The sequence below is a fragment of the Marmota monax genome, unplaced genomic scaffold (assembly GCF_021218885.2).
Source record: "Marmota monax isolate L192 unplaced genomic scaffold, Marmota_monax_Labrador192_F-V1.1 WCK01_AAM20220418_F8-fsc00051, whole genome shotgun sequence".
Lineage (NCBI taxonomy): Eukaryota > Metazoa > Chordata > Mammalia > Rodentia > Sciuridae > Marmota > Marmota monax.
Genome location: NW_026695202.1, coordinates 13,011,667 through 13,037,234, shown reverse-complemented (window position 1 = coordinate 13,037,234; position 25,568 = coordinate 13,011,667). Strand labels below are relative to the sequence as shown.

General features: G+C 45.4%; 3 protein-coding genes across 8 annotated transcripts in view; 1 reads left to right on the top strand and 2 right to left on the bottom strand.

The window, feature by feature from the left end:
* The window catches only part of Mei1 (meiotic double-stranded break formation protein 1), an 80,288-nt gene extending 77,553 nt beyond the window's left edge, over positions 1-2,735 (bottom strand). For all 5 annotated transcript variants that reach the window (XM_046429567.2, XM_046429569.2, XM_046429570.2 and 2 more), the window contains exon 1: positions 2,560-2,735. In XM_046429567.2, coding sequence (XP_046285523.1) covers positions 2,560-2,733 — 174 coding nt within the window. In that variant the 5' untranslated portion in view covers positions 2,734-2,735. The remainder of the gene's footprint in view (positions 1-2,559) is intronic.
* A 1,783-nt stretch (positions 2,736-4,518) lies between these two features.
* LOC124083035 (uncharacterized) lies at positions 4,519-10,859 on the bottom strand. Its single transcript, XM_058574321.1, is given in 6 exon segments — positions 4,519-5,939; positions 6,648-7,349; positions 7,578-7,690; positions 7,748-8,034; positions 8,037-9,230; positions 10,644-10,859. Coding segments are annotated over 6 exon segments (3,933 nt in total).
* Positions 10,860-14,993: 4,134 nt separating this feature from the next.
* Positions 14,994-21,892, top strand: Snu13 (small nuclear ribonucleoprotein 13). 2 transcript variants are annotated; one of them, XM_046429738.2, is made up of 4 exons: positions 15,006-15,102; positions 18,858-18,978; positions 20,736-21,039; positions 21,524-21,892. In XM_046429738.2, exons 1-3 carry the CDS (start codon positions 15,100-15,102, stop codon positions 20,996-20,998), a joined length of 387 nt encoding a protein of 128 aa, XP_046285694.1. In that variant the 5' UTR covers positions 15,006-15,099; the 3' UTR covers positions 20,999-21,039; positions 21,524-21,892. The 2 variants fall into 2 exon arrangements, with proteins under 2 accessions (XP_046285693.1, XP_046285694.1); XM_046429737.2 differs by lacking the exon at positions 21,524-21,892 and having other exon boundaries at positions 14,994-15,102; positions 20,736-21,106.
* Positions 21,893-25,568: the final 3,676 nt, after the last annotated feature.

Below are 25,568 nucleotides of genomic sequence, written 5' to 3'. Positions count from 1 at the left end.
AATGTAGGCATAACTTCTTACCCTCAAGTCCCTTCCCTATACAGGTAACTGAGTAGCAGCTATGCAAAATGCTAAATAGTTAGGTCAAAAAAAGAGATGGGGCTGGGGATATATCTCATTTGTTAGAGTGCTTCCCTCGCACGCACAAGGCCCTGGGTTCGATCCCCAGCACCACAAAAAAAAAAAAAAATGAATCCTAAGGATAGGACAGGAACATGGTACAATGGACTACATTACTCCTTCAATTGGTGAGAGCTGAAGTTAAGAAAAAAGTACATTTTGTGGGCTGGGGATGCATGAGGTCCTGGGTTCAATCCCCAAATCCACAAGCAGTAATATGTGTCAGTGAGCCCAAACACTCCAGGAGGCTGGGGCAAGAGGATTGCAAGTTCAAGTCCAGGCTTGGCAACTTAACCAGACTCTGTCTCAAAATAAAATAAAAAGGGCCAACAGTAGAGCTCAGTGGTAGAATGCTTGCCTAACATGTGCAAGGCCTTGGAGTCAATCCTCAATACTACAAAACATAAAGAAATACATAAACAAACTAACTCAATAAAAGGTGGAGAAGGAATATCTCATTGCCTCTAACCTATGCTTTTAAGTCTCCTATTTTTGCTTTACCAACTCATCCTACATAACAGATTAAGCTAATGATCTAAATGTGCTACTCAAAACACAGTCTTAATAACTCCCCTTCACTGACAGATTTAAGTTCAAGCTCCTTACCTCAGATACAAACTCTTCAAAGTAGTAATCTCAACCTGGCTCTCCTAATCTCAACTTCTTCAATGTCCCTTCTAACACAATATAGCTACCTACCTCCTGAGATAAGTCTCCCATCTCCAAACTTCACCCATCTATTTAAGCCTAATTGAAAGTTTCCTCCTCTAAGAAGCATTTCCAGTGGCATCCCTCCCTACCTTACACTGTACTTGACAACAAACATGTCCATTCTTCTATATTTTCCATAAAGTATTGTTTTATCTTCTCCCCTACTGCACAGTCTTATTTATCTCTGATTCACTGTCCAAAAACTGCAGCCTCAGAAATCCTGCCCTTAGTGAAATCAGGGTTATGAGCTAGTTTGGTTTGTTCTAAGAGTGGATGGCCACCAGCCAAAATAGTTTTTATTTTTTAAATTACTTATGCAGGGCTGGAGATGTGGCTCAAGCGGCCTGGGTTCAATCCTCAGCACCACATACAAAGATGTTGTGTCTGCCGAAAACTGAAAAATAAATATTAAAAAAAATTCTCTCTCTCTCTCTCAAAAAAAAAAAATTACTTATGCAGTGCTGGGTTGTGGCTTAGTGGTAGAGGGCTTGCCTAGCATGTGTGAGGCACTGGGTTTGATTCTCAGCACTGCATATGAATAAATGAATAAAATAAAGGTCCATCAACAACTAAAAATATATATGTACATATTTTTAAAAATTATATATGCAGTCAGATGTAGTGGCACACGCCTATAATACCAGCAACTCAGGAGGCTGAGGCAAGAGGATCATAAATGGACAAGCCTCAGCAACTTAGTGAGGCCCTGTCTTAAAAATAAAAATTAACAGGGCTGGGGGGGGGGGGGATAGCTCAGTGTTAGACACCCTTGGGTTCAACCTCCAGTACTGAAAATAAATATATATAAAAAATAAAATACAATTACTTATGCCACAGACCTGTACACTCAAAAAGGTTGAATACAAAAATTACTTGCCTTAATACATAAATTTAGTGTTACTTTAAATGAATGCATATCTTTAAATTTTGTTTTCATTTTAAATACAGTAACTATCAATATAAATGAAAATTCTTTGGGGTCTTCAACAAGTTTTAAAATTGTAAGGCTATCCTAAGATCAAAAAATTTGAGAATAGCTGATTTACTCCCCACTGCACCCCAAGATAGGAATTCCCTTCTTATGAATTTGTAGGCAAATTGATCCCCCACTCTTCTTGGGTTTCCCAGTGGAAAAAAAATTTTTTTTCAGCGCAAATGTGGGTAGGCACTAAGGGAACCAGGAGCCCGGCGATTGAGCCAACCCTGTCCACTGGCTGGAACTTCCGCCAGTTGGTCCAGCCCTCACAGGGGCCTCAAATAGCTGAAGAGAACAAGGTGGTGCCGAGACCACATAGGAGGAAGCCCGAGCTAAGGCGGGGAAGGAGTGAACCGCGGAGGGCAGGGCAGGTGGAGGGCGCGCGGGCCAATCTTCCTTGGCACAGCACCAGCAGGCAGGGGACGCTCTAGAAAAGGGGCTGCAGCTCCACGTGGGCACTGCAGGCGTTTTTAAAGTGCTTTAAAGCAGGGCTGGGGCTGAGTGGTACAGCAAGCGCGTGCGTGCCTGGCGTGTGCGAGGCCCCTGGTTCGATCCTCAGCACCGCAAATAAATAAAATAAAGGTCCACTGACAACTAAAGAAAAAAAAATTTAAGTGTTTTAAAGCAGGGCGGGGTGGGCAGGCTTGGGTAGGAGGAGGTCAACCGGGGCCGCGGGAGCTGGCTGGGTCAGCGGCCACCCCAGGCCAGCAAACGCCCAAGCCCTGGTGCCCAAGGAAGGGATCAGCCCGCACCGACACGCCGCGCTCCGGCAGCAGCTCCAGCGCGCAGGCCAGGCAGAGCCGTGGGGACACGGGCAGCAGCCAGCGCGGGTCATGTCGATAATGGACCCTCTCCAGGAGCAGCACCGCCTCTTCGTCCCTCCCAGACACCGCTGCAGCCTGTCTCACAGCCATCTCCTCACTCATGCTCCGCTGCTCCGCACTTTTCCCCGCCCAGTTTGGGCGCATGCGCACTTGCAGGTGCGGCCTGCGCGTGCGTGCCGGCGCTGCCTGACCACGCCGCGGGGTCCCAGCGAGCCCATCCAAGGCCCGAGAAGGCGTGCTTATGGGCCTCAGAAATTGGCCTCACCACACCCAAGTGGTTTAGGCAGCTTTCTCGCTGCTGTGACTAGAAGGCCTGACAAGAATTTTAGAGGAGGGATGGTTTTTTGGAGGTCTCATGGTTCCAGAGGTCTCAGTCCCTGGACAGCAGGCTCCCTTCCTAGGGGCTTGCCGTGAGGCGGATCATCATGGTGGAAGAGTGTGGCAGAGGGAGGCAGAGACTCGCTGGCCAGATGCAGCCAGCCTCAGTTACCACCCAGTTAATCCTTGTCAGGGGATTAGTTCACTGATTGGGTTAAGGCTGTCACAACTCGATCATGTCACCGCTGAATGTTCTTGCAGTGTCTCACACATGAGCCTTTGGAGACACCTCTCATCCAAACCCTAACACCAAGGTTGAAAGCAATTATAAAGTAGCTGCCCTCGGCCTTACCAAAAGGAGGAAAGAAAACAATGCTTTTATTTTTAAAAAACAAAAAGAGGCACAGCTGTGCTTGTTTGTAATCCCAACGCAGAAGAGGGAGGCAAAAGGATCACAAGTTCAAGGGCAGCCTGGGCAATGTAGCCACCCTGTCTCAATAAAAAAATAAAAGGGGCCTGGGGTTGTGGCTGCCTAGCACGCGTGAGGCACTGGGTTCCAGCATCAGCACCTCATAAAATAAGTTAAAAAAAAATTCTTAAAAAAATAATGAAATAAAAGGCGCTGGGGATATAGTTCAGTGGTAGTCCCTGTGTCCAGTAGGAAGGAAGGAAGGAAGGGAGGGAGGGAGGGAGGAAGGAAGGAAGGAAGCTGTCGATATATATATAAAAGCTATTGGTATTATTTTAAATTTACAAGATGACATCTTTCTCTCAAAGAAGGTAAGGCACTCCCTTAATTATATCAGGGAGAGTTAGGAATATATGAGTGCACAAGCAATACTGAAAAAGAAAATATTTTACCATAGAATATATCAACAATTACAAGCCAACAATCAACAGGGCATTAACACAGATGTGCCCAGAAACTGGTTAATGTTGAAGGAGGTAAAAGTTCAAGAGCTGTGTTTCTGCATTCAAAGGCTCTGTGATTGGAAAAATTGCTCTCCATGGCAGAGTAGTTTAGAAAACAATAGTTTTGTTATTCAATTTTGTTATTCAATGGAAGATTATGAAATAGTCTTTTATGTTTGAGAAAAGTAAATATTAACACAGAAAAATGTCTGTTAACATTTCACAGATAGGGCTTGAGATATAGCTCAATGATAGAGTTTTTATTTAGCATTCACAAAACCCTGGCTTTGATGCCCAGTGACTGCAAAAAAACAAAACACAAAACAAACAACAACAACAACAACAACAAAAAGCCAAACGTACAAAATAAAAAGGGCTGGAGATGTAGCCCTATGGTAATGATAGTGTCCTTGGGTTCAATCCCTAGTAGAGAGAGAGAGACAGACAGACAAAGAACAGGAACAAACCACAGACTTGAAGTGATTTCTGCCTTACACACAAAGTCTTCCAAACCCTAAAATGGGACACTCAGAAAACATGATATGCCAAAGCAATGTAAATCCTACAGGTCCCAAATAATTTTATTAGAGGTTCTGAGGGTGAGCAAACCACTCTTGTGCCTTCTCTGATGAGTCCTGAGGACTCTGGGCCTGCAACCTACTTTTTAAGACCACATTGGAAGAGAAAACATCTCAAACGCTTCATAAAACCAAACTTTTTAGGAGCTGATGAATTCTTTGGAGCCCCATGGGGTCTCTGACCCTGGGGGGTCTTTGTCCTAGGAAGAGAAACCCCAGCACTACAGTGCCCTGGTGGTTGATGGTCCCTCTCCGAAGCAGTATGAACTCTGATGCTGTCCTCCCGTGCATGAGGGTTACCCACTCTGGAAAGCCTAGGGACTGAGTTCCTGGGCTTGGCCAGCTGTGGGGACCAGGACATTTTACGCAGGAGGGTCATGCTCAGCTTGGCTGTCTTAGAGTAGAGACTTCCTTTAATGCTGGAGGAGTCTGTGGAAACGGAGGGAGGCAGCTGCCTAGCTCCTCTGTCCTCTGCAGGCTCCAGGCTTTTTCTTCTCCAGTGTGTGGGCTGCTGATATTTATGTCTGGGAAACTGAGAGGCCTCCCAGAGTATGTGCTCCTTCTTCCAGGGGTCATGGCTGGCCCTGGAAGATGAGGTCCTCACTTCTCTGGGAGCCCTCTCTGCCTTCTGGGAGACATCTGGTATGATCACTTTCCTGCCCTTACTATTCTCACTGGAAGGCTCTGGTACCCTTTCTGGGGAGCACCAGTTCACAGACTCTGCCCATGGCCTGGGATTCTTGGGAACAGGGAGTTTGGCCTTAGAGGCCTCTTCCTGGATTTGTGGTTCTCTGGCGCCCCCTGGTGGTCTATTTCTCCTGGGTTTCTCAGGTGGAATGGAAGTGCCCGTTGGCTCTGACCTGTGTGGTCTACACCTCTCCAAAGCCCTGGCCTGTGTAGGAAGTTTTGATCTTTTCCCATCAGAGGGCAGAACCCTTTGGAACCTCTCTGGAGATTTAAAGCCTGGCATGGAGCCCTGGGCCTCACAATGCTTTTCCTGCTGCCTTTGGAGCTCCTGGCCTTTGCCTAATTCAGGCAGCTTCACCCCAGCCCAGGGGAGTGAGCAAGATCCGAAGAAGCTAAAGAGCAAATAAGACTCCAGGATGCGCCGGGGGAGGCCCCACTTCAGATGTGCAATCCTTCGACGCATGAGGGACTCCAAGAGCAGTCGTTTGCTCTTCTTGAGGACTGGCCACTTGGGCGGGATGGTGAGGGTAGTTGGAACACCCACCAAAGTAGTGGTAGCTTGGAGGGCTTGGCCACATAGAAGAGAGGGACAGGCAGAGGGCTTGCCAAAGGGAGCAGCCAGAGACTGTGGGTTCTGGGGCTGTGTCACTCTATGGATCTTTCCTGGATCCACCCCTTTGTGCTTTTGTGGTTTTCTCCGGGATCCTGTTTGGGCCTGCTGGGAGGTTGGTCTGACCCGGGCTTTGTACTCCCTGGCAGGGGCTATGCCCTGGCTGATCAAATGCTCTCCCTCCCCAGTAGCCAGCAGGAAAACTTCACCCAAGTGGGGGCGAGGCTTCATCTCAGGACAGGAAGCCTCAGCTACCCTGTCTACAGCTGCTACCTGTTCTTGTCCCAAGGGCTCCTATCTAGAGCCAGTGAGGGTGGTTGGCCCAGCCCGGCTGCATTTCCTGCCTGTGGGCCTCTCACCTGAAGGATATTCCCTTTGGTGACTGGCCCCCATAGCATTCTTTTCTCTGATTTGGCTCGTGTTTCCTCTCCTGGATGTCTGAGGCCCTCCATCATCCTTAGCTCTGTACTTTCTCTGACTCTCTACGTTCCAGATTTCTGTAGCAGCAGCAGCAGCATCTCCACCCTGGTTCTGGTTTCCTTGCCCTTGTTTATGAACCTCTCCATCAATTTCCCTTCTGGACTGTCCCTGGTCATCTTCCACAGATGCCTGCATCTTTGTGCTGTCACCACCTGTAGACCTTCTTGGGTTTCTCTTCCCTCGTATTTGAGTTTCTGCACCATTCCCACCTCCAATCTCTTCCTGTTTCTTACATTCTGGTGGACAGGTTCTTCTGTGAGCTTTACATCCTGATGAACAGGTCCTTGTGTGAACTTTACATTCTGGTGGACAGGTCCTTCTGTGAGCTTTACATTCTGATGAACAGGTCCTTGTGTGAACTTTACATCCTGATGAACAGTTTCTTCTGTGAACTTTACATTCTGATGAACAGGTCTTTCTATGAACTTTACTTCTTAGCAGACTCTGATTTTTCTCCCTAGGTATGTGAACCTTTCTACCATTCTCAATTCCAGCCTCTCTCTGGTTTTTCTCCTCTGATGCCTGATTTTCTGCAATGTTCTCTCCTTCAGTCTGCCCCCAGCTCCCCATTCTTGGGGAATGGCTCCTTCCAATTACATTCTCCAACTGTCCCTGGTTCTCAGGCTTCTGGGTTTTTATATCATCCTCACCTTCAGGTTGTCTCTGTTTTCTCTTCTTTGGGGACAGAATTTCTGTTCCATCCTTACCTTCCATCTGCTTCTGGTTTTTCCATTGTGATGAATGAATCATCCTATCTATATCACTTCCTGAGTGACTCTGGCTTCTCTCCCCACCTTCCCAGGTTTCTATACCATCCTCCTCTTCTGCTTCTCTCAGATTTCTCATCCCTTGTAACAGAATTTCTGCACTACTCTCACCCTCGGTATGCTCTACTTTCTTCCACTCTGCTGAATGGGTTTCTCCATCACTTTTACTTGTTAATTCTCCCCAGTTCCTTGCCTCAAGTATCTGGGTGTTTGCACCATCCTTGCCTCTAATATGCTCCTGATTCTTCCACTGTGGTATGCAAATATTTCCATGGAATTCATTTTCTAACTGGCCCTGATTTTCTCCCCCAAGTTCCTGGTTCATTGTACCATTTTTGTCTTTAAACCCTCTTGGATTTCTCTTCCCTAGTGCCTGAATGTCTGCTCCATTCTCAACTCCAAATTGCTCCTCATTCTTCCTTCCTGCTGAATGGGTCTCCTCATTCACTTCATTTCTTAATAATCCTTGGTTCTCTGCCTCAAGCACCAGGGTATCTATACCATCCTCATCTCCATCCTTCCTCTTATCTTTCTCCTCTGGTGACTGAATTTTTGCTCTGGGTCCACCTCCAATTTGGTTCTTATTCCCTCAACATAATATCTTGAATTGTCTGTCAATTTCATTCATTACTGGGCTCTGGTTTCCCCACCAGCGTGTCTGGATCACCACCCAATCCTCCTTTCTTATCTCCTTCAACTTCTTCCTCCTAGACATCCTGGGTCGCACAGCCTCCTCTCCTTTTCCCAGGCCTTGGTTTCCCTGCCTCACTTGAACTGCATGTCTTGAGAGTTTCTGTTTCTCTCCCCTAGATGCCTGAGTCTCTCTGGCATTCTCACCTCCACCCTGACCCTGTTTCTCCCCCATGAGTGCCTGGATTTCTGTAATATTATCACTTCTGCTGCATTCCTGTTTGCCCCATCCCAGGGCCTGGCCCCCTGTTCTATTCTCTTGTTTGACGTCTTCCAGGTTCTCCCTCCCAGATGTCGGGGTTTGCACAGCATCCTCATTTCCAACCTGATCCTTGTTTCTCCCTTCTTCTGCCTCAGTTTCTAGGCAGAAGGGTCACCTCCAGTCTGGTTTTGTTTCCTGCACTCTGGAATCTGGGCCTCCGCAGCATTCTCACCTCCAGTCTGGCCCTGCTTCCCTAGTCCATGGGCCTGAATCTCTCCCTCTTCCTCCTTTCTGGGCTCTTTCTTGTTCTTCCTCTCAAATGTCTGAATCTCCAAAGTACCCCCACCCCCACTCTTCTCCTGGTATCCCCACCGTGGTGTTTGGGTCTTTGCATCAACTTTACATCTTAACTGTTCTTGATTCTCTCCCATGTGAATCTGGGTTTCAGGAGGGTTCTTACCTCCTGCCTCCCTCTGGATTTTCTTCCCTACTTCCTCAATTTGGGCTTGATTTTCAATTTCCATCCGGTTCTTCTGCCCTGGAATCAGGATCTCTCCATCAGTTTCATTTATAACCAGTGACTGGTTTCTGCACTCCAGATCCTTAGCCTCTGCACAATGCTCCGTTCCAAAGTCTATTGAGAGTTGGCCCCCAGATGCCTTGATTTCCCAAGCATATACCCCTCTGCTCTCTCTCTGGTTTGCCCACCCTGGGGCCTGAGTCTCTCTAGAATACTCTCTGCCTATTGTCTGGGTTTCACTCAGTGGTGCCCAGGTGTCTTGTGGGTTATTCCAGAACTTCCAGGTGGATATTACCATTTGTTGGTGGGCAGGATCAGGCAGAAACTGTCCAGAGCAGAATTGCAGCCTCTGAGCTGAAGGGAGCTTTGGGAGAGAGATGACAAATGTCATGGGAGGGGAACAGATTTTTCTGCTGAGGACATGCTCCAGTGGTACCAACTTCTCCTGGGAGTGAACCAGCAGTCGCCCAATCCTTTGGCATGTGTCTAGGGCAGAGTGAGTCTGGCTGCCCTTGAGACACCAGGATACCTGCCATGTTTCCCAGGAACTGTCCTGAGAGAGTGGACAGGTGCTTGAAAAGGAGGAGATACAAAAGATGGGCTCATGCAAGGTGTGAGCACCCCAAGATGAGTCCTGAAGCAGATTTTGTGAAGAGAACATGTTCTGGGTCCATGATTCTAGAAGGCTCTTTCGGTATCTCCACCTCTGCTTTTGTACCCATTGTTGGACATGAGCATCACGGCCTCTGAAATCGCCAGGACTGACGAATTCAGGAGCTAGCCTAAAGAAAATTTCACATCTCATGGAGGGCATTGCCCACTTCTGCGATGGCACCTGTAGATGAGATCCAAAAAAACAAAATTCCTTAATTATAACAAATTAAAAAATTAAATTTTTTTTTAAATGTTGTACATAGATTAGCTTATATAATCCCCACAGATCAGAATGACTATCCCCATTATCCAGAGAAAGATGCTTGGGCTCAGGAAAGGGAAAGTCACCCCCTTAAGGCAAACAGTGTTCATTCATTCAAAAAAGACTGAGAGATTATTCTGGGCTGGGCACAAGACAAAATCCCTCTGGGAGCTAAATTCTAGACATGCAAGAAAGACAATAACCAAATATATAACATAATGTTAGGTATCAAAAAGTATTTAAATGCAAATAAATCAGGGTGTGGGGATGGGGGTTAGCTTCTTTAGACAAAGTAGCCATTAAAGGGTTCTTGGAGAGGGTATTTGATGGAGGCCTGAAGGAAGTGAGGGACAAACCAAGTGACAAGTGAGGAAAGAGCATTGTAGGCAAAGGAGACATTTGGAAAAGCCTTGAAGATAGAATAAGATCATGTGTGCAGGAAAAGCAAGAAGGCCCATATGTCCAGAATGGAGCCAGCAGCAAGAAAAGGTCTTGGAGACGGGGTTAGAAGTTCGGATTTTACTCTGAATTTGACAAGGAATGTATTCACAGGAAACATTTCAGCAGCAAAATGCTATGACTTGTTTTAAAAGTTTTTTTTTTTTCTGGCCTACAAGTATACTGTTGGATTTAAACCAGGCATAGAACATTTGCCATATGATTGCAGGAAAGCCAGGCAAACACTCTACCACTAAGCAACCCCCGTCTGCCCAGCGGTCTGTTTCTTAACCTGGATATTGGCGTATGGGTGTGTTCTATTTGTGAAAATTCGCTGGTCTATACATTTGTGATTTGTGTGTGCATATTATCTTTGAATTCAACTTATAGGGAGAGGGTGGGGGGGGAGAGAGAGAGAGAGAAGGCAGGGCTGGAGATATAGCTCAGTGGTTGGGCAGTTGCCCAGCATGCATAAGATCCTGGATTTGATCTCCAGCATCGAAGTGGGTGGGGGAGAAAGACAGAAAGGTCATTATGGCAGGTGCATAGTGTGGAAGACTGCCACGGGTGGGTCAGACAGGCAACAGGACCGAGCAGAAGCTGTTCCTGAGGTTCAGGTGAGTCTTGCTGGCACCTCTGCCCAAGGTGGTATGGTGAAGTTTCAAGATGTGATCAGATTTGAGACGTGGCTTGCAAGTGGATTCAATGTGTGGAGCAAGGAAAAGACAGGAGTCAAGAGTAACTCCTATGTTGGGGTCTGGATGATGCTTGCTCTAACCAGTCTGAGGTACTCATCTCTGGTACACAGGGCATATGACAGGGTCCTTGTAGCATGTGGCTGTGGCAATGATGGTGCCGAGGGAAAGACAGTGGAAGTGTGAAGGGCCCCCTCACCTTGATAATACTCCTTCTGAGCAGGCGATTCCTGGTGAAGTGATGCCAATAGTGCCGGACCTGCCAGATCAGAAAGAGGCAGAGAACAAGCAGATTGCCACAGCACCAGGGGTCTCTACAGCTGCAATCCTGTGAGATCAGGCCCCGAACTGGCTCCCACTCAGGACCCTGGAATGGCCCCACCACAGCACAGGCGCCCAGCAGCGGCAGCAGCATCACAGTGCTTAGGTTTGGCAGATGGTGTCAGGGAGCTGGAGGGAAAGGCTGGTGTGGCTGACCCAGTCAATTTGGGGTGGGGCAGCCTCTGCTTCGTAGCACCTCTGTCACTAAGGCCACCTCACAAAGGATGCCCAGCCTCAGCTCCAGTCACTGCTCTGAGCTTGCATGCCTAGGATATAGGTTAAGAACAGTGCTGGATAAGTGCTCAAAAGGAATGAAAAGAAGTAAAAAAAATTGCCAGGCACAGTGGCGCACACCTGTTATCCCAGTAACTCAGAGGTTGAGGCATGAGGAATGCAAGTTCACCGCCAGCCTCAGCAACTTAGCAAGGCCCTCGAGCTACTCAGTGAGACCCTATCTCTAAATAAAACACAAAATAGGGCTGGGGAAGAGGCTCAGTGGTTGAATGCCCTCGAGTTCAATCCCCACAATCTCCAGTACCAAAAAAGAAAGAAAGAAAAACCCATACTTTCTGACATATCTGATCTAGAGCAAATCCAACTTCTTTGAACCCTCCCCAAAAGCACCCAATACGAGCCTACATCTGTAATAAATGCTTTCTAACACCATCTTATTGAGAGTCCCACAGTTTCCAAAAGGCCCAAGGCAGCTGCAAGTTCTGTTCTCCTGGAGTTCTTGTTGTGATTGGGAAGATAGACACTGAAGAAAGTAAAGCCAACAAGTACTACAAAGATCAAATGGAGGTAACTATGGCTCCTATATAGTAGGGGCAATTACCTAGTCAGGGTGATTAAGGAGATTTCAATGAGAGGTGTTAAACAGGACTTAGCTCAGCAAGCAGCACAGTGGAACAAATCACTCTATTTTTGTCTGTTGGGTTTTGTTTGTTTGTTTGTTTGTAGTAGTAAGTAGTAGTACTGGAGATTGAACTCCTGAGCTACATCACCAATCTCCAGACCATTTATTTTTTATTTTGAGACAAGGTCTTGCTAGATTGTCCTTAAACTTGCAATCCTACCTCAGCCTCCCAAATTGCTCAGATTACAGGAATGCTGCATGCCTAGCTATATTAATATATTTTATGTTACTATAATGAAATACCTGAGGCAGGCTACTTTACAAACAAAAAAGATTTATTTTGGCTCATGGTTCTGGAGTGCAAAGTCAAAAGGCCTTATCTAGTGATGGCCTTCTTTCTGGCAGAGTCCCAAGGTGGCACAGAGCATCACATGGCATGAGGCAGGGAGCACACATATGTATACATAGTCTGTTTCCCTCCTTCCCTCCTCCTTTTCCCTCTCTACCTTTCCCCTCCTTCCCTCCCCCGCCTTAAAAATCCATCAGGATTTAATATGGGGGCTCCACCCTAATGGCTTTATCTAATCCTAATCACTTCCCAAAGGCTCCACCTCTAAACACCAAAGTGGATAAAGTTCCATACTCTTAATACTATTAATATATAACATCAGGGATTAAACTTCTGTATGAGTTGATGGGGAGGGGGACAATCAAATCATTTTCAGATCATGGCACAGTCCCAACAGAGGGTGACTGATGGGGTTGGAAAAAAAAAATTGCTGTACTCAGAACAGCAAAAGACTGTGGGTGGAGATGTAACATGAAGGCCTGGGAAAATACTCGTGGAAAGGGGCCTAGAGGGGTACCTCAAGCATTTGGGGTATTTTTGTTTCTGTTTTTTTGTTTTGTTTTGTTTGTACCAAGGATTCAACTCAGAGGCACTCTACCACTGAGCTATATCCCCAGCCCTTTTTTAATTTTGAGACAGGGTCTTGCTAAGCTGCTGAGGGTCTTACTAAGTTGCCAAGGCTGGCCTCAAACTTGAGATCCTTCTGCATCCACCTCCGAAGTTGCTGGGATTACAGGCATGTGCCACTGTGCCTGGCTGTCCCCAGCCATTTTTATTTTTTATTTTGAAACAAGGTTTTGTTAAATTGGTGAGTTTGGTCTTAAACTTGTGATCCTCCTGCCTCAGCCTTCCGAGTCACTGAGAATACAAGTGTGCACCATTGCACCTGGCACATCTAGTGTTTTAAGCACACTGGTGATGTAAATTTCTAAAATAAATTAATCCTGAGATCATATCAGCATTTATTAATTTACTAGCTAGGGAAACAACAGCAAGATAAGAAGGATGAGATGGTTCTGAGAAAACATGGAGGTTGAGAAATTACATAGTTGTGAAGCAAAATTCATTAGACAATTAAGTAACATGCACTTTCTCATTACCCATGATCATAAAAATATCCCTATCAGTCACTACTAGGAAGATCTGGGACATGACAGTTCAAGATGTCAGGTAGATCAAATAGTAATCATAAATTGTTTAAAAGGACATCTAGGAAGCAAACAATAAGAACATATTTATGACTGAAAATTGGATAATGTTTCATTTCTCAACAATAGTAGCTGATAGGTCCAAATAATATGGAGCCCAAAAAACCCTCAAAAAACAAAAAACCCAGGATCCAACAAAAGCAAGGAGCAGAGTCTGCATCACAGGTTCTACTCTTTACTGGAGCCCTCGATGGACATTACTTAATTTTTAGATTTTTTTTTTTCTTTGACAAGTCACATCAGATTTTCAAGAGGTAAAGTTTGATGAGGGATCTCTGATGTAATCAAACTTTAAACTTGGACACAGCTCAAGCTCTTCCCATAGTCCTGTTCCTCAAAATATCTCAGGTAGAGCAACAAGATGTGGTGGAAATAAACCAGGAGAGTGTCAAAAATCCCAGGGTCCAGTTTTGGTTCTGCCATTGACTCACTCTGTGACCATAGGCAAGCTTCCTTTCCTGAACCTCAGTTTTCCTATCTGTAAAGATAATGTTGTGTTGCATGATTTCTAAGGGTCTTGCCAGTTCTCAACTCCTACATTTCCAAAGGAATTAACTGGAATTAGTCCCAATTAGTCTAGTTTTGACTAGTTCCCAATGATTCCAAGACCTGTGGAGGCAGGTTGGAGAGAGATGAGTATGGACCATAAACATCAAGGAGGACCTGCCTGTATTAATAGAGATCTGGATCACCACGGAGCACAGAGCAAGATGCTAACCAGAAGGAAAGTCCAAGTCAGGTCAGCAAATAACTACAAAGAACCTGACAGTAATGCAACCCTTACCCACCAACCCCAAACTTGCTTTTCTTCCTGATTCTAACTCCATTCCTCACCATAAACGTTCACAAGGGACATCTGAAGATGAAGATAATATTTAGGATTACCTATAATTATCTTCCCTCCCCAGTGTAGAGTAGTGGGAAGGATGCTTTTAAAAGAATAGGAATGGAGCTGGGGTTGTGGCTCAGCGGTAAAGCGCTTGCCTTGCAAATTTGGGGCCCTGGGTTCCATCAGCAGCATCACATAAAAATAAATAAAAACAAAATAAAGACATTGTGTCCATCTATAACTAAAAAAAAATTAAATTTAAAAAAATAGGAATGCAATAAAAAAAAATGTACTGGCGGGGCTGGGGTTGTGGGCACTGGATTCGTTCCCTGGCACCACATAAAAATAAGCAAATAAAATAAAGGTGTGTCCATCTTTCAACTAAAAAAATATTTTTAAAAAAATGTACTGGCAAGATGGGCATGGTGGCATGCCACAGACATGCTTTGACCTCGCCTGTAATCCCAGCGACCCAGAAGGCTGAAGCAGGAGGCAAGTTCGAGGCCAGCCTGGGCAACTCAACGAGTTCCTAAGCCATTTTGTGAGACCTTGTCTCAAAATAAAATAAAAAAAATAAAATAGATGCTGTGGTTGTAACTCAGTGGTGGAGCGCTTGCCTAGAATGCGTGAGGCACTGGATTCGATCCTCAGCACCACATAAAAACAAATAAATAAAATAAAGGTATTGTATCCATCCACAATTAAAAATATATAGTTTTTAAATTTTTTTTTTTAAATAAATGAAGCGCACCTGGGTTCAATGCCCAGCACCAAAAAAGTAAAATGAACTGGCGATAGGATGATGACATCACTGAAACCCTTCGTCTCGCGCGCTACTTTCTGAATATCTGATTCAGTTTCTATCAACATTTATAGTAGACCGCTAATAAAGACAGCAAAACATAACCCCTTTCCCAGACACACGCGGTTTTCACCAAGGGGCCTTTTAGCGGCGAGGTCCGCCAGTCGTAGTGACATCACTTCCGCTTCCTGCCGCGCGCGCGGCCATTTCCGCTCCTCCGTCCGTGCGGCTTTCCGACTCCGCCGACTTCGGCTGCTGTTGGAGAGTGGCGAGCCAACGTGACCGCAGCCATGGTGAGTGCGTGAGCCTGGCCTCGGGACCCGGAAGCGGGGTTCGCGGGCTTCGGGGTCACTCGCCGTCCCATGGAGGCTTAGGACGAGCGCGGCCTGAGCCGCCAGTCGCCGGCTGCCCGGCCCGGAGTTGGAGCGCTGGCCGCCGCGGGGTCCCAACAGTCGGCCCCAGGTCCCAACTCGGGAAACCGCAGGAGCCGGGCCATTGCATTAGTCTTTTTGCGTGGCCGAAGGCCTGCGGTGAGCAGAGGAGAGGGCCTGGCCCTGCCTGGGGGAGAGATCAGCCCACGTGGGCGATATGGTGGAAAATTGATGATTCTTTGGTTTCCCTTACTTGTTGTTTATTTACCTTTGCGAGGGTGATGTGGAACCCTGAATTCGGATCAGCCTCACCTGTCCCACCCTGTTCCTGTTGCTGGTATTCAGGAGGGGGAGCTCTCCGTGGGTCTGCACCTAGTGGCGATTCAGCACGTGCCAGGGAGCGTTTGCTGGCCTTGGGGAATGTGGAGTGGTCTGGAGCACAGGAATAGCTCTTCTTGCGAGACCGTGGTCTCAGAAATCCAAGGTGGTGCTTGGTAGCACCACATGCGGCAGTTAACATTTGTCTCCAACTTGTAGTCATCTAGCGAGAGTTCCAATTCTTGTGTCATGATGGAGTTACTTTGGGTTGGCTCTTGGTAAGAAGGGAAGACTTTTGCAAAGAACTTATATTTTATAGTGAGGTTTTAATCCTACCAAGTTTGGACCCCTTTGGAATTACCTTTTGTTTTTTGCTCCCACCCTGCGCTACGTAAAGCCAGTATATGGCAGAGTCTAGAACTTGAAGCTTCTAAACCAGTACCCGTTTTAACACAGTTCAGTGAAAAGTTTTGGAAGCTCCTGGTTTCAGGTTGAACTTTGTTGTATTTTCTCTTGGCCATAAAATGAACATAACAGTGCATGAGTGTAGCGCTGGGCAAAAGATTGCAACTTATACAGTCCAGGGGGAGCAATATAGAATGTCCACGTGCTTCTGCCCTTTCCAATGCTTTAGTCAAGTCATTCTATACAATTTCATTCTATAAGTTCTTAATCAAGAAAAACAACAATTCTTAATGCTAGGCACTGCAATAGACATAATCAATTTGCAGCAAACAACTCTAGATTAATTAATTCACAGCAAACAAGATTAATTAATTCTAAGCATTGCCAACACAATCATGACAGGTTAATGACAGACATTGCTTCTGCATGTTAAGTTCAAGTGTCAGGTCAAAAGTCTCAAGCCTTAGGCTTTAAGTAAAGCAGGTACACAGTCACTCAGACCTTGGTGATCAGATTAGGAACCAAGGCAGGCTTCTCCTGGGGTGGAGCTGACAGCCAGTTGAGGAGAGGAGCCAGGGAGAAGATGCCACTCCATCAGGGTCAAGATGTGGCTGTAGAGTTTGAGAGCAGTGAGAACGATGCAGAGGTTCAGGCTTGTGGGCATCAGTGTCAGCTGGCTGAATCCCTGTTCATTTGCTCTATTATTTATACCAAATTTTGGGCCTTTTGATCCCCCTTTCAATCCTTATCAGCTACCACTGGATTTCTCAGTGACATCATTTACCCTGGGGTTAAAAACATCTGGTCTGGTGGTCCCACCCTGATCTTTTCACCTTTTCCTCTTATACGTGAGGACAGCCTGCCAGAGGCTTCACTCTGAGCTTATCAAGGCGGGGGAAGTGACTTGTTTATGCCTGAGGACCATACTGGAGGGCTTACCTGGTGAGACTTGCAGGTTTCAAACTGGGAGTTTTTAAAATGGAGTTGCTTAGGCTCAGGCCTAAGGCCATCCTCACAGTGAAGATGTTGAAATCAAGTGTGGTACTGCTGCTTAAGCACTTGCCCTAATGGTTGTTATGGAGTTAGTGCAGTCATGCATCGTTAAAGGACAGGTAATGACATCACCCGGGTGTCTGCTCCCTCAAATGTTGAAGTTTGAACATTAAAGAAGCATGCAGAGGAAAGCATATAAAGTAAGTTTTATTTTAAAAGGAGTAACATAGACTTCTCCCGGGAGGGAGAAGGGAGCCATAGCTGGTATCCTGGCATTCCCAGGTGTTCTGCCCTTTTTATGTGTCCTAGGCTTCCTCTGTTTTCCTGCCCTCTTCCCTGTATCTTTCTCCTCCTGCATATGTGACTAGACCCAGGAATGCTTGGTGGGATGGCCAAAAGGTGGGAAACAGGTGGGCTGAAGGGGAAAGGGCAGTATGGAGCAGCCCAGGACACATTATCAACCTTATAGTTCCCTGTATGGAGACACAATTCCTGGGACAGGTTACCTTGGCAACAGGTTGGAGCTGGGGGAGATTCTTGATGAGGGTAGAGGAAGGGCTCTGAAGGAATTAACATTTCAATCCCTCAGGGGACAGTCTCCAACTTGTAGGACTCAAAATTGGCCTCCTTGATCTGACCTGGCTAGATTTACTATACTCACTGTCTAATTCTGGCTTCAGTGTATGTTCTGAAAATTGTGTTGTTAGCTGATTTTGTGGTTATGTGAACATCATGATGTGTACACAGATCTGGATGTTAATAGGTCAGTCGCCTTTGTGGCCTCTTGATAAAAGAGGAGATTCAGTAAACTAGAGATTTACAAAGGATGCTGCTTGCATTACAGGGCATCCTGTTTTATGGTAAACATTTTCTTATAAGTAGGTGTACACTCAACACTAAAATGTATAGTATGGTAAATACAAAAAAACAGTAACTAGGCTGGGGATGTGGCTCAGTGGTAGAGTGCTTGTCCAGCATGGCTGAAGCCCTAGGTTCAACTCCCAGCACCGGCGGGGGGTGGGGTGGGGGGTGGGGATCCAGTGGGCACAATGGCACACACCTATACTCCCAGCTGCTTGGGAGCCTGAGGCAGAAGGATCTTGAGTTCAAAGCCAGCCTCAGCAAAAGCAAGGCACTAAACAGCTCAGATCCTGTTTCTAAAGAAAATACAAAACAGGGCTGGGGATGTGATACAGTAGGAGTGCCTCTGAGTTCAATCCCCGGTACCAAAAAAAAAGCAAACAGTACAGTCAATTGTATATCAAATTGATAACCCCAAAGAGAAAATGAATTGAAGTAACTTTTGAATAAACCATTTGTGTGTATTATAGGGTAGAATAAGCAAGGAAGTGTAGTTATTACTAGGAACCACTTGCTATGGACTGAAATGAGATTTTCAGGTGGACTTGGGGAATGGAGAGAGAAGTTTATGCTATGTTTACTGTAAATTATATCTTAATTTTGATTCAGTAAATTTGGAGTGTGGATATGGAAATCCTAATTTAAAGATTATCCCATGAAACTCAAGTGGCTGGTGAACCATAGGAGACCTTTTATAACCCATTTGCTCTAATATTACCAGGCATTAGGCTAAAGAAAAGCAAATAAAAGTATATAAGTTTTAATATACATTATTGGGCTATATAATTGCTTGCCTTCCCTTTTAGCCTTTAATAGTATATTTTAGTTTTTCTAAGCTGAGAGTGGGCAGGCTAGTGTTAATACATTAAGTGTGTATGTAGGCTGGGGTTGTGGCTCAGCAGTAGAGTGTTCACCTACCATGTGCAAGGCCCTGGGTTCGATCCTCAGCACCACAAATAAATAAATAAATAAAGGTATTGTGTCCAACTAAAAAATAAATATTAAAAAAAGTGTGTGGGTGGGTGGGGGAGTAGGAAGTACACTGACCACCTGTGTCACTCAATTGATTAGTATTTTCTGACTGATATTTCCCCCTGCAGACTGAGGCTGATGTAAATCCAAAGGCTTATCCCCTTGCAGATGCCCACCTCACCAAGAAACTGTTGGACCTTGTTCAGCAGTCATGTAACTACAAGCAACTTCGGAAAGGAGCCAATGAGGGTAAGGTACTGCAGGGTGCTGCTGGGGGAATGATGACAGCACCTGTCTCCTGGGGTCTCTGGTCTAGATTTCTGATTTGTAAGGAGGGCCAGAATTTTTCTTTTCTTTTCTTTTTTCCCCCTTCTGAGACCAAGTCTTGCTATGTTGCCAGCACTGGCCCCAAACTCCTGGGCCTTAGCACTGAGCATTCTCCTTAGCCTCCCAAGTAGCTGGGACTATAGGCATGAACTGCCATGCCCTGGATATTATTGGGTATAGGAAGGTTTGAGAGCAGCAGCATTTTGACTAGATAAAAAAGGCTAATATGCTTAGAATATTTTTAGACTCATCCTTGTTAATTTGCCACATTCTCTTTCTCTCACCTTTTTTTTTTTTTTTAGTGATACTGGGAATTGAGCCCAGGGCTTCATGCATGATGAGCAAGCTCTCTACCACTGTGCTACATATTCATATTCTTTCTCTCTCTCTCTCTCTCAATATTTTTATTGTTGGTGGATCTTTATTTATTTATATGCAGTGCTGAGAATTGAGCCCAGTGCCTCACACATGCTAGGCAAGTGCTATACCACTGAGCCACAACCCCAGTCCCTCTATCTCTTTTATTTTTCATTTTGAAACTTGCTAAGTAGCCCAGGCTGGCCTCCACTACAATCTTTCTGACTTGGCCTCCCAAGTAGCTGGGATAACAGGTGTGTACCACCACACCTCGCTCCTTCCTTCTCCCTTAATATATAAAGCATCTTATTTGTTTGTCTACTTGTGCAGAACCATTTGTATTAACTTTGTACTCTCTCCAGAGCCATCAAAAGGAAAGGGATATTAATGCTTTTCAGTGTCTGATGGCAAGTGGTTTACTTGGGGAGAGTCCTTTTGTCTCCAAAGATTCTGAGACAACAGGCATTTGGGCCTGTGTTTGAGATTCAGGATGACTATGAGCTCACTCACCTGTGTTGCTAAACAAAGACAAAGCAAACCATTCATGTGTCTCTGTGGACATGGTACTCTTTTCAGCCCTGCTTTTGGCCTGGTATTGGGGCATGAGTTCTTGCTCCATGTGTAAATGAGGATTCAGACAGGACCATCTTGACTTCTCCTGCCCTGCCATACCTTGCATGGTGCTAGACCCAGAGGTGCCAGGACGCTGGGTGGGAGGGTCCTTGAATGAGATGCTGGGTTCAGAATGTGCTTACTAGGGTTCAGAAAGGGAGGGGCAACAATTTCCTTGTCTTCTGCCTTGTTTCAACTATTCATTCTTCCTATATCTAATTGCCGTGTGTCAGGCACATGTCTGTATGCTGACAGTGCAATGGTGATCAAAACCAAGTCCCTGCCTTAGAGCTAAAGATAAAGTAGAGTTGGGGAAAATGTCTCTTCAGATGGAATATTTAGGGGAGGTTTTCCTGAGGTAAAATTTGAATACAGAACTGAAACCTTGGTGGCAGATAGAAGCTTTACACTCTAGCCATGGTGGTGAATTCTCATAATCCCAGAAACTCAGGAGGCTGAGGCAGGAGGATTGCAAGTTCAAAACCAACCTCAGTAACTTAGTGAGGTCCTAAGTTAAGAAAATAAAATTTTTAAAAAGCCTAGGGATGTGGCTCAGTGGTTAAGCGTCCCTGGGTTCAATTCCCAGTGCAAACACACACACAATAGAAGTACTCGACCGCTCTGCTTTGTATTGGTGAGGTTTTGTGGGAAATTGTTGGGTCTGCCTTGCTCAAGCCCCCTGTCACCTATTGGCCTGTTTGTCTCCACAGCCACCAAAACTCTCAACAGAGGCATCTCTGAGTTCATTGTGATGGCTGCAGATGCTGAACCTCTGGAGATCATCCTGCACCTCCCACTGCTATGTGAAGACAAGAATGTGCCCTATGTGTTTGTGCGTTCCAAGCAGGCCCTAGGGCGGGCTTGTGGGGTTTCCAGGCCTGTCATTGCCTGTTCTGTCACCATCAAAGAAGGCTCTCAACTGAAGCAGCAGATCCAGTCCATTCAGCAGTCTATTGAAAGGCTCTTAGTCTAAACCTGTGGCCGGCCTCTGCCCTGCTCTCCCCACCAACCCAGGTTGTGTATCATATTGTCTGTCTTAGCATGTAGTCAGCGGCTTTCTATTACAAAGTATTGTACTAAATCTGTTTTCTGGATTTTTGTATTGTTTTGTTTCACATCTCCCCTTCTACCCTCAGCCGTTCTTTTACTTTCCCTTTTGAAAAATGAGCCAGTACCCAAAACAGATAGCAGAATTGTGGCACCTAAGGCAGGAAGAGCCAGTAGCAACCTGCCTGAGCCAGGAGAGGCATCTCTTGCAGCTTTCATCCACTCGCTCCCAAGTGTGCAGGATGGGATGAGAATGGACCCTGGCCACTCTGACTTAAGATCCCTTGTGCCTGGCATACAGACTCTCTGTACATGTTATCATGATGTCCTTCTCTCACCTACTCTCCCCTCAAGATTATGTGTCATTTTGGGAGGAAGCAGGTGTTCTTTGAAGTTGTTGGGCTTATGTCCCGTGTGCTTTTGGTAATGTGATGTTAAATTCTTGCCCCAGCTACACCCTGAGGGTGACAGAGCAGCAGCATAGCTGCAGGATTCCAAAGACAACATGGGTGAGCGGGCATGGGGGACAATCGACCTGGATCTCGGAAGAGTCAGGAGTGGCAAGGGAAAAAGTGTCATCTGGTGCTGGAATGAGGGATTCTGGGGAAATCATGGAGACCTGGCTGGAAGCTACAGAGAGATGATGGGATCCAGAAAGCATCCTCTTTGAATGGAATTTCTTCAGTGGCCACTTAGCACCAGCTCTGGAGCCCTCACCCATTTCCTGCCACAACATGGTCAGATATTCTTTGTCCCAGGAGAGTGTTCATTCTTGAGCATACTAATAAAAAACATATATTCATATTCCATTTTAAAGAAAGTGTGACAGTGCCTGATTATTAGTAGGTATTATCCAGCTAATATTTAAATGAAGAAATGCTTAGCATTACTAGAGTGGTTATAGGTGCTGCTTCCCCTCGCCCCCCACCACCTTCCTCAGTGCTAGGATTAAACCCTGAGCTTTGTGCATGCTAAACATGCTTTACCCCAGCAAGTTATAGCTTTGACTTTTTGACCAAAAGGCTAAAAGCCATCATTTCCTGCAAGATAGTTTTTGGTTTAGCAGTTCAAAATGTCTTCTCATAGAGACTCAAGTCATCTGAGTTGCTATCACTGTAGAAAACACTCATCCTCATGACATTTAGCCTGGTTAATTTGCAAGGGATACTCAGTGTTCTGAGATATTTAGCAGCATCCCCAGCCCCTACCCATTTAGGGGGCAGTAGCAACCCACTGCTGCCCCCGACCAAAAAACATTTTCAGACATTGTCAGGAATCATTATTGCAGAGTTAGGCACATGCAGCATTGGTATTGGTGACTGAAGCTACTGCCACCTCACCTATCTAGTACTTTTTATCTGAGTGTAAATACAAATAACTCAGAATAAAGAAATTTTCTTCCCATATTCGAACAACTGGATACCACAGTGGTCAAATTAATGATAGTTTTCTCTTGGCTGTGTTGGGCCAATCCCACTTTAGCAGGAAGCCCATTGAGGTAAGGGGACCTATTCTGTGCCTACTGGACTAATCATTTCTCTCCTCATTTGCATCAACACCACTCCTGATGAAGTTTTACATTTATTTGTGGATGAAGTTTCAGGTAGTGTTTACTTTTGTATTTGCTTTTGTTATGTATGTTTAGCATAATCCAAAGAATTGGGAGAGAGGAGCTCAAGAAATGCACTTAGGGGCTGAGATGTAGCTCCATGGTAGAGCACTTGCTTAAGCATGTGCTTAAGCCCTGGGTTTAATACCCAGCACCAGAAAAGAAAAACCAAACTCCATCTAAATGAAAATTAGGGCCTATTCGTAAGAACCCTAAGGAAGGGGCAGGCAGGGGCTCCTGAGATCCTCAGCCCTTTTGTTCAGTCTATTTGATAGTTTTGGCTCAGTCCCCACTGCTGCACTGCATGCCTTTACAGGACAGGGTACCAATCTGATTGCCTCCAGAAAAATCCTCCCAGGGTTTCTCCCCTGCTTCTGCAGGCCTCCACTGCCTGTCCTGTGTCTGCCTCTCCCAGAGGTCTCCAGAAAAAACCTCCCAGGGTTCTCCCCTGCTTCTGCAGGCCTCCACTGTGTCTGCCTCTCCTAGAAGTTCCAACTTTGCTCAGTGTTCTATATTTTGTTTACTGAATATTCTGAATCTGTTTGCCACTCTTTTGTACTTTTTTTTTAAAGAGAGAGAGAATTTTTTAATATTAATTTTTTAGTTTTCGGCGGGCACAACATCTTTGTATGTGGTGCTGAGGATCAAACCCGGGCCGCACGCATGCCAGGCGAGCGCACTACTGCTTGAGCCACATCCCCAGCCCCCACTCTTTTGCACTTGATATCCCTTTACTACACTGGCTCTCTCATTCTAACTTTGTTTCCTTTTCTCCCAGCCCTGTAACATTTTTAAAACCTAAACTTTTAAACTTTTTAAACTTTAAAACTTGAACTTGGGCTGGGGCTGTAGCTCAGTGGCAGAGTGCTTGCCTAGCATATGTGAAGCACTGGGTTCCGTCCTTAGCACCACATAAAAATAAACAAATAAAGGCATGCTGTTCATCTCCAACTACCAAAAAAAAAATCAATCCAGTGACTGACATTTTCTGATCATTGTCCTCATTAGATATGAATGTGCAAGGTCCTAGCACCTGCAGCACAGAGGCACTAAAGCCTGGATGTGTTGGCAGGGAGGAAATCTATCCATTCCTAACCAACCATCTATGAAGGTGGTTGCAAATTTTTGTGTATAAACATTTTCTCTTTTTTTTAATATTTATTTTTTAGTTTTCGGTGGACACAACATCTTTATTTTTTTATTTTTGTGTGGTGCTGAGGATCGAGCCCAGTGTCCCACACATGCCAGGCAAGCGCGCTACCGCTTGAGCCACATCCCCAGCCCTGAATAAGCATTTTCTTTTGGAGAGAGAATCCTTGGCTCCCATCAAATCTCTAAGGATCCTCTGACTCAAAACATTGCTGGTTAGAAACTTATAATTGGGCTGGGGTTGTGGCTCAAGCGGTAGCGCACTCGCCTGGCATGCGTGCGGCCCGGGTTCGATCCTCAGCACCACATACAAAGATGTTGTGTCTGCCGAGAACTAAAAAAAAATAAATATGGAAAAAAAAAAAAAAAGAAACTTATAATTGAAAAGCTTCCTGAGGACCTGCAATTAAGCAATATTTTTACATTTACAATAGACCTAAAGAGATTTTTCATTTATAGCATTAAGTACTGAAGAATGCATTGTCATTATCTTTGGTCTTAAACATGGATGGGAGAGGGAGAGAGAGAAATTTGCTCTGAGGACTTTGTATACCCTGACCCTTTTTGCAGTGCCAAGTGGGTTACATTTTGAAAAACTTCTGGGTGGAAGGTGGGTAGAGGGGAGAAGGGGAGTCAATTGCATATTCTCTTTTGAATGAAGGAAAAACATTTTGAGTAGCAAATAAATACTCTCTTCTAGGCACTGGGGCAGCCAGCTTCCGATGGCTCCCTGTGGGGGTGGTGGTGATGGTGGAGGGTGGGATTTATGCTCCTGTATAGTTTCCTGCACTAACTCAGAGTTGGTCTGAATAACAGAGTGTGACAGAAGTGACATGTGACTTCTAGGCTTCACAAGAGACACTGAAACTGAGTGTAGAGCTATATACCTATAGTTCCAGCTATTCAAGTGGCTAAGGGAGGACCACTGCAAGTTTAAGAACAGCCTGGGCAACTTAGACCGTGTCTCAAAATGAAAAAAAAAAAAAAAAAAAGGTATGGGTCTCAAGCAATTCTGCCTCAATCTTGGAGTTCCAGGGGCTACAGACCTGTGAAAAAAGAATAGAAAACACTGTAGCTTCTGTCTTCTCTTCAGATCACCAGCTCTGAGGGGAATGAGCTTTGTTGTGAAGACTTTAAAGCAGCTGTGGAGAGGTCTGAAATGCTATAGTCAACCAGCCATGGGAATCAACCTCTCTCATTTGTACCTGTGGGATTATTTATTTATTGGGTACTGGGGAATTGAACCAGGGATCCTTAACCACTGAGTCACTCTCCAACCCTTTTTATTTTAAGACAGGATCTTGCCAAGTTGCTTAGGGCTTCACTAGGTTGCTGAGGCTGGCTTCAAACTTATGATCCTCCTGTCTCAGCCTCCCTAGTCACTGGGATTTCAAGCATGCACCATGGTGCCCAGGTACCCATGGGATTTTAATGAACAGAGGTGACTGAATGATAACACTGAGAGGTCAATGCCATTGAAAGAAGAATTTATTTCAATTCCAGTACCACAAAAAAAGAATTTATTTACATTAACCAAGAGGGCATGATATACCACAGAGCCTCAGAGGAAGCCTCAGTTTGGTCAGGAGAAGCAAGAATGTGGCCTAGGCTACAGCCTGAATTGGTATTTCCTTGGGGAAGGCAGAGTAAATGGCTTAGGACTGTCTAGTCTGAATAATTCGTGTGGGCTTTGGGCAATAGGTGTGGTCTCCAGTTATCTGGTTCCTTCCTGGGTCTT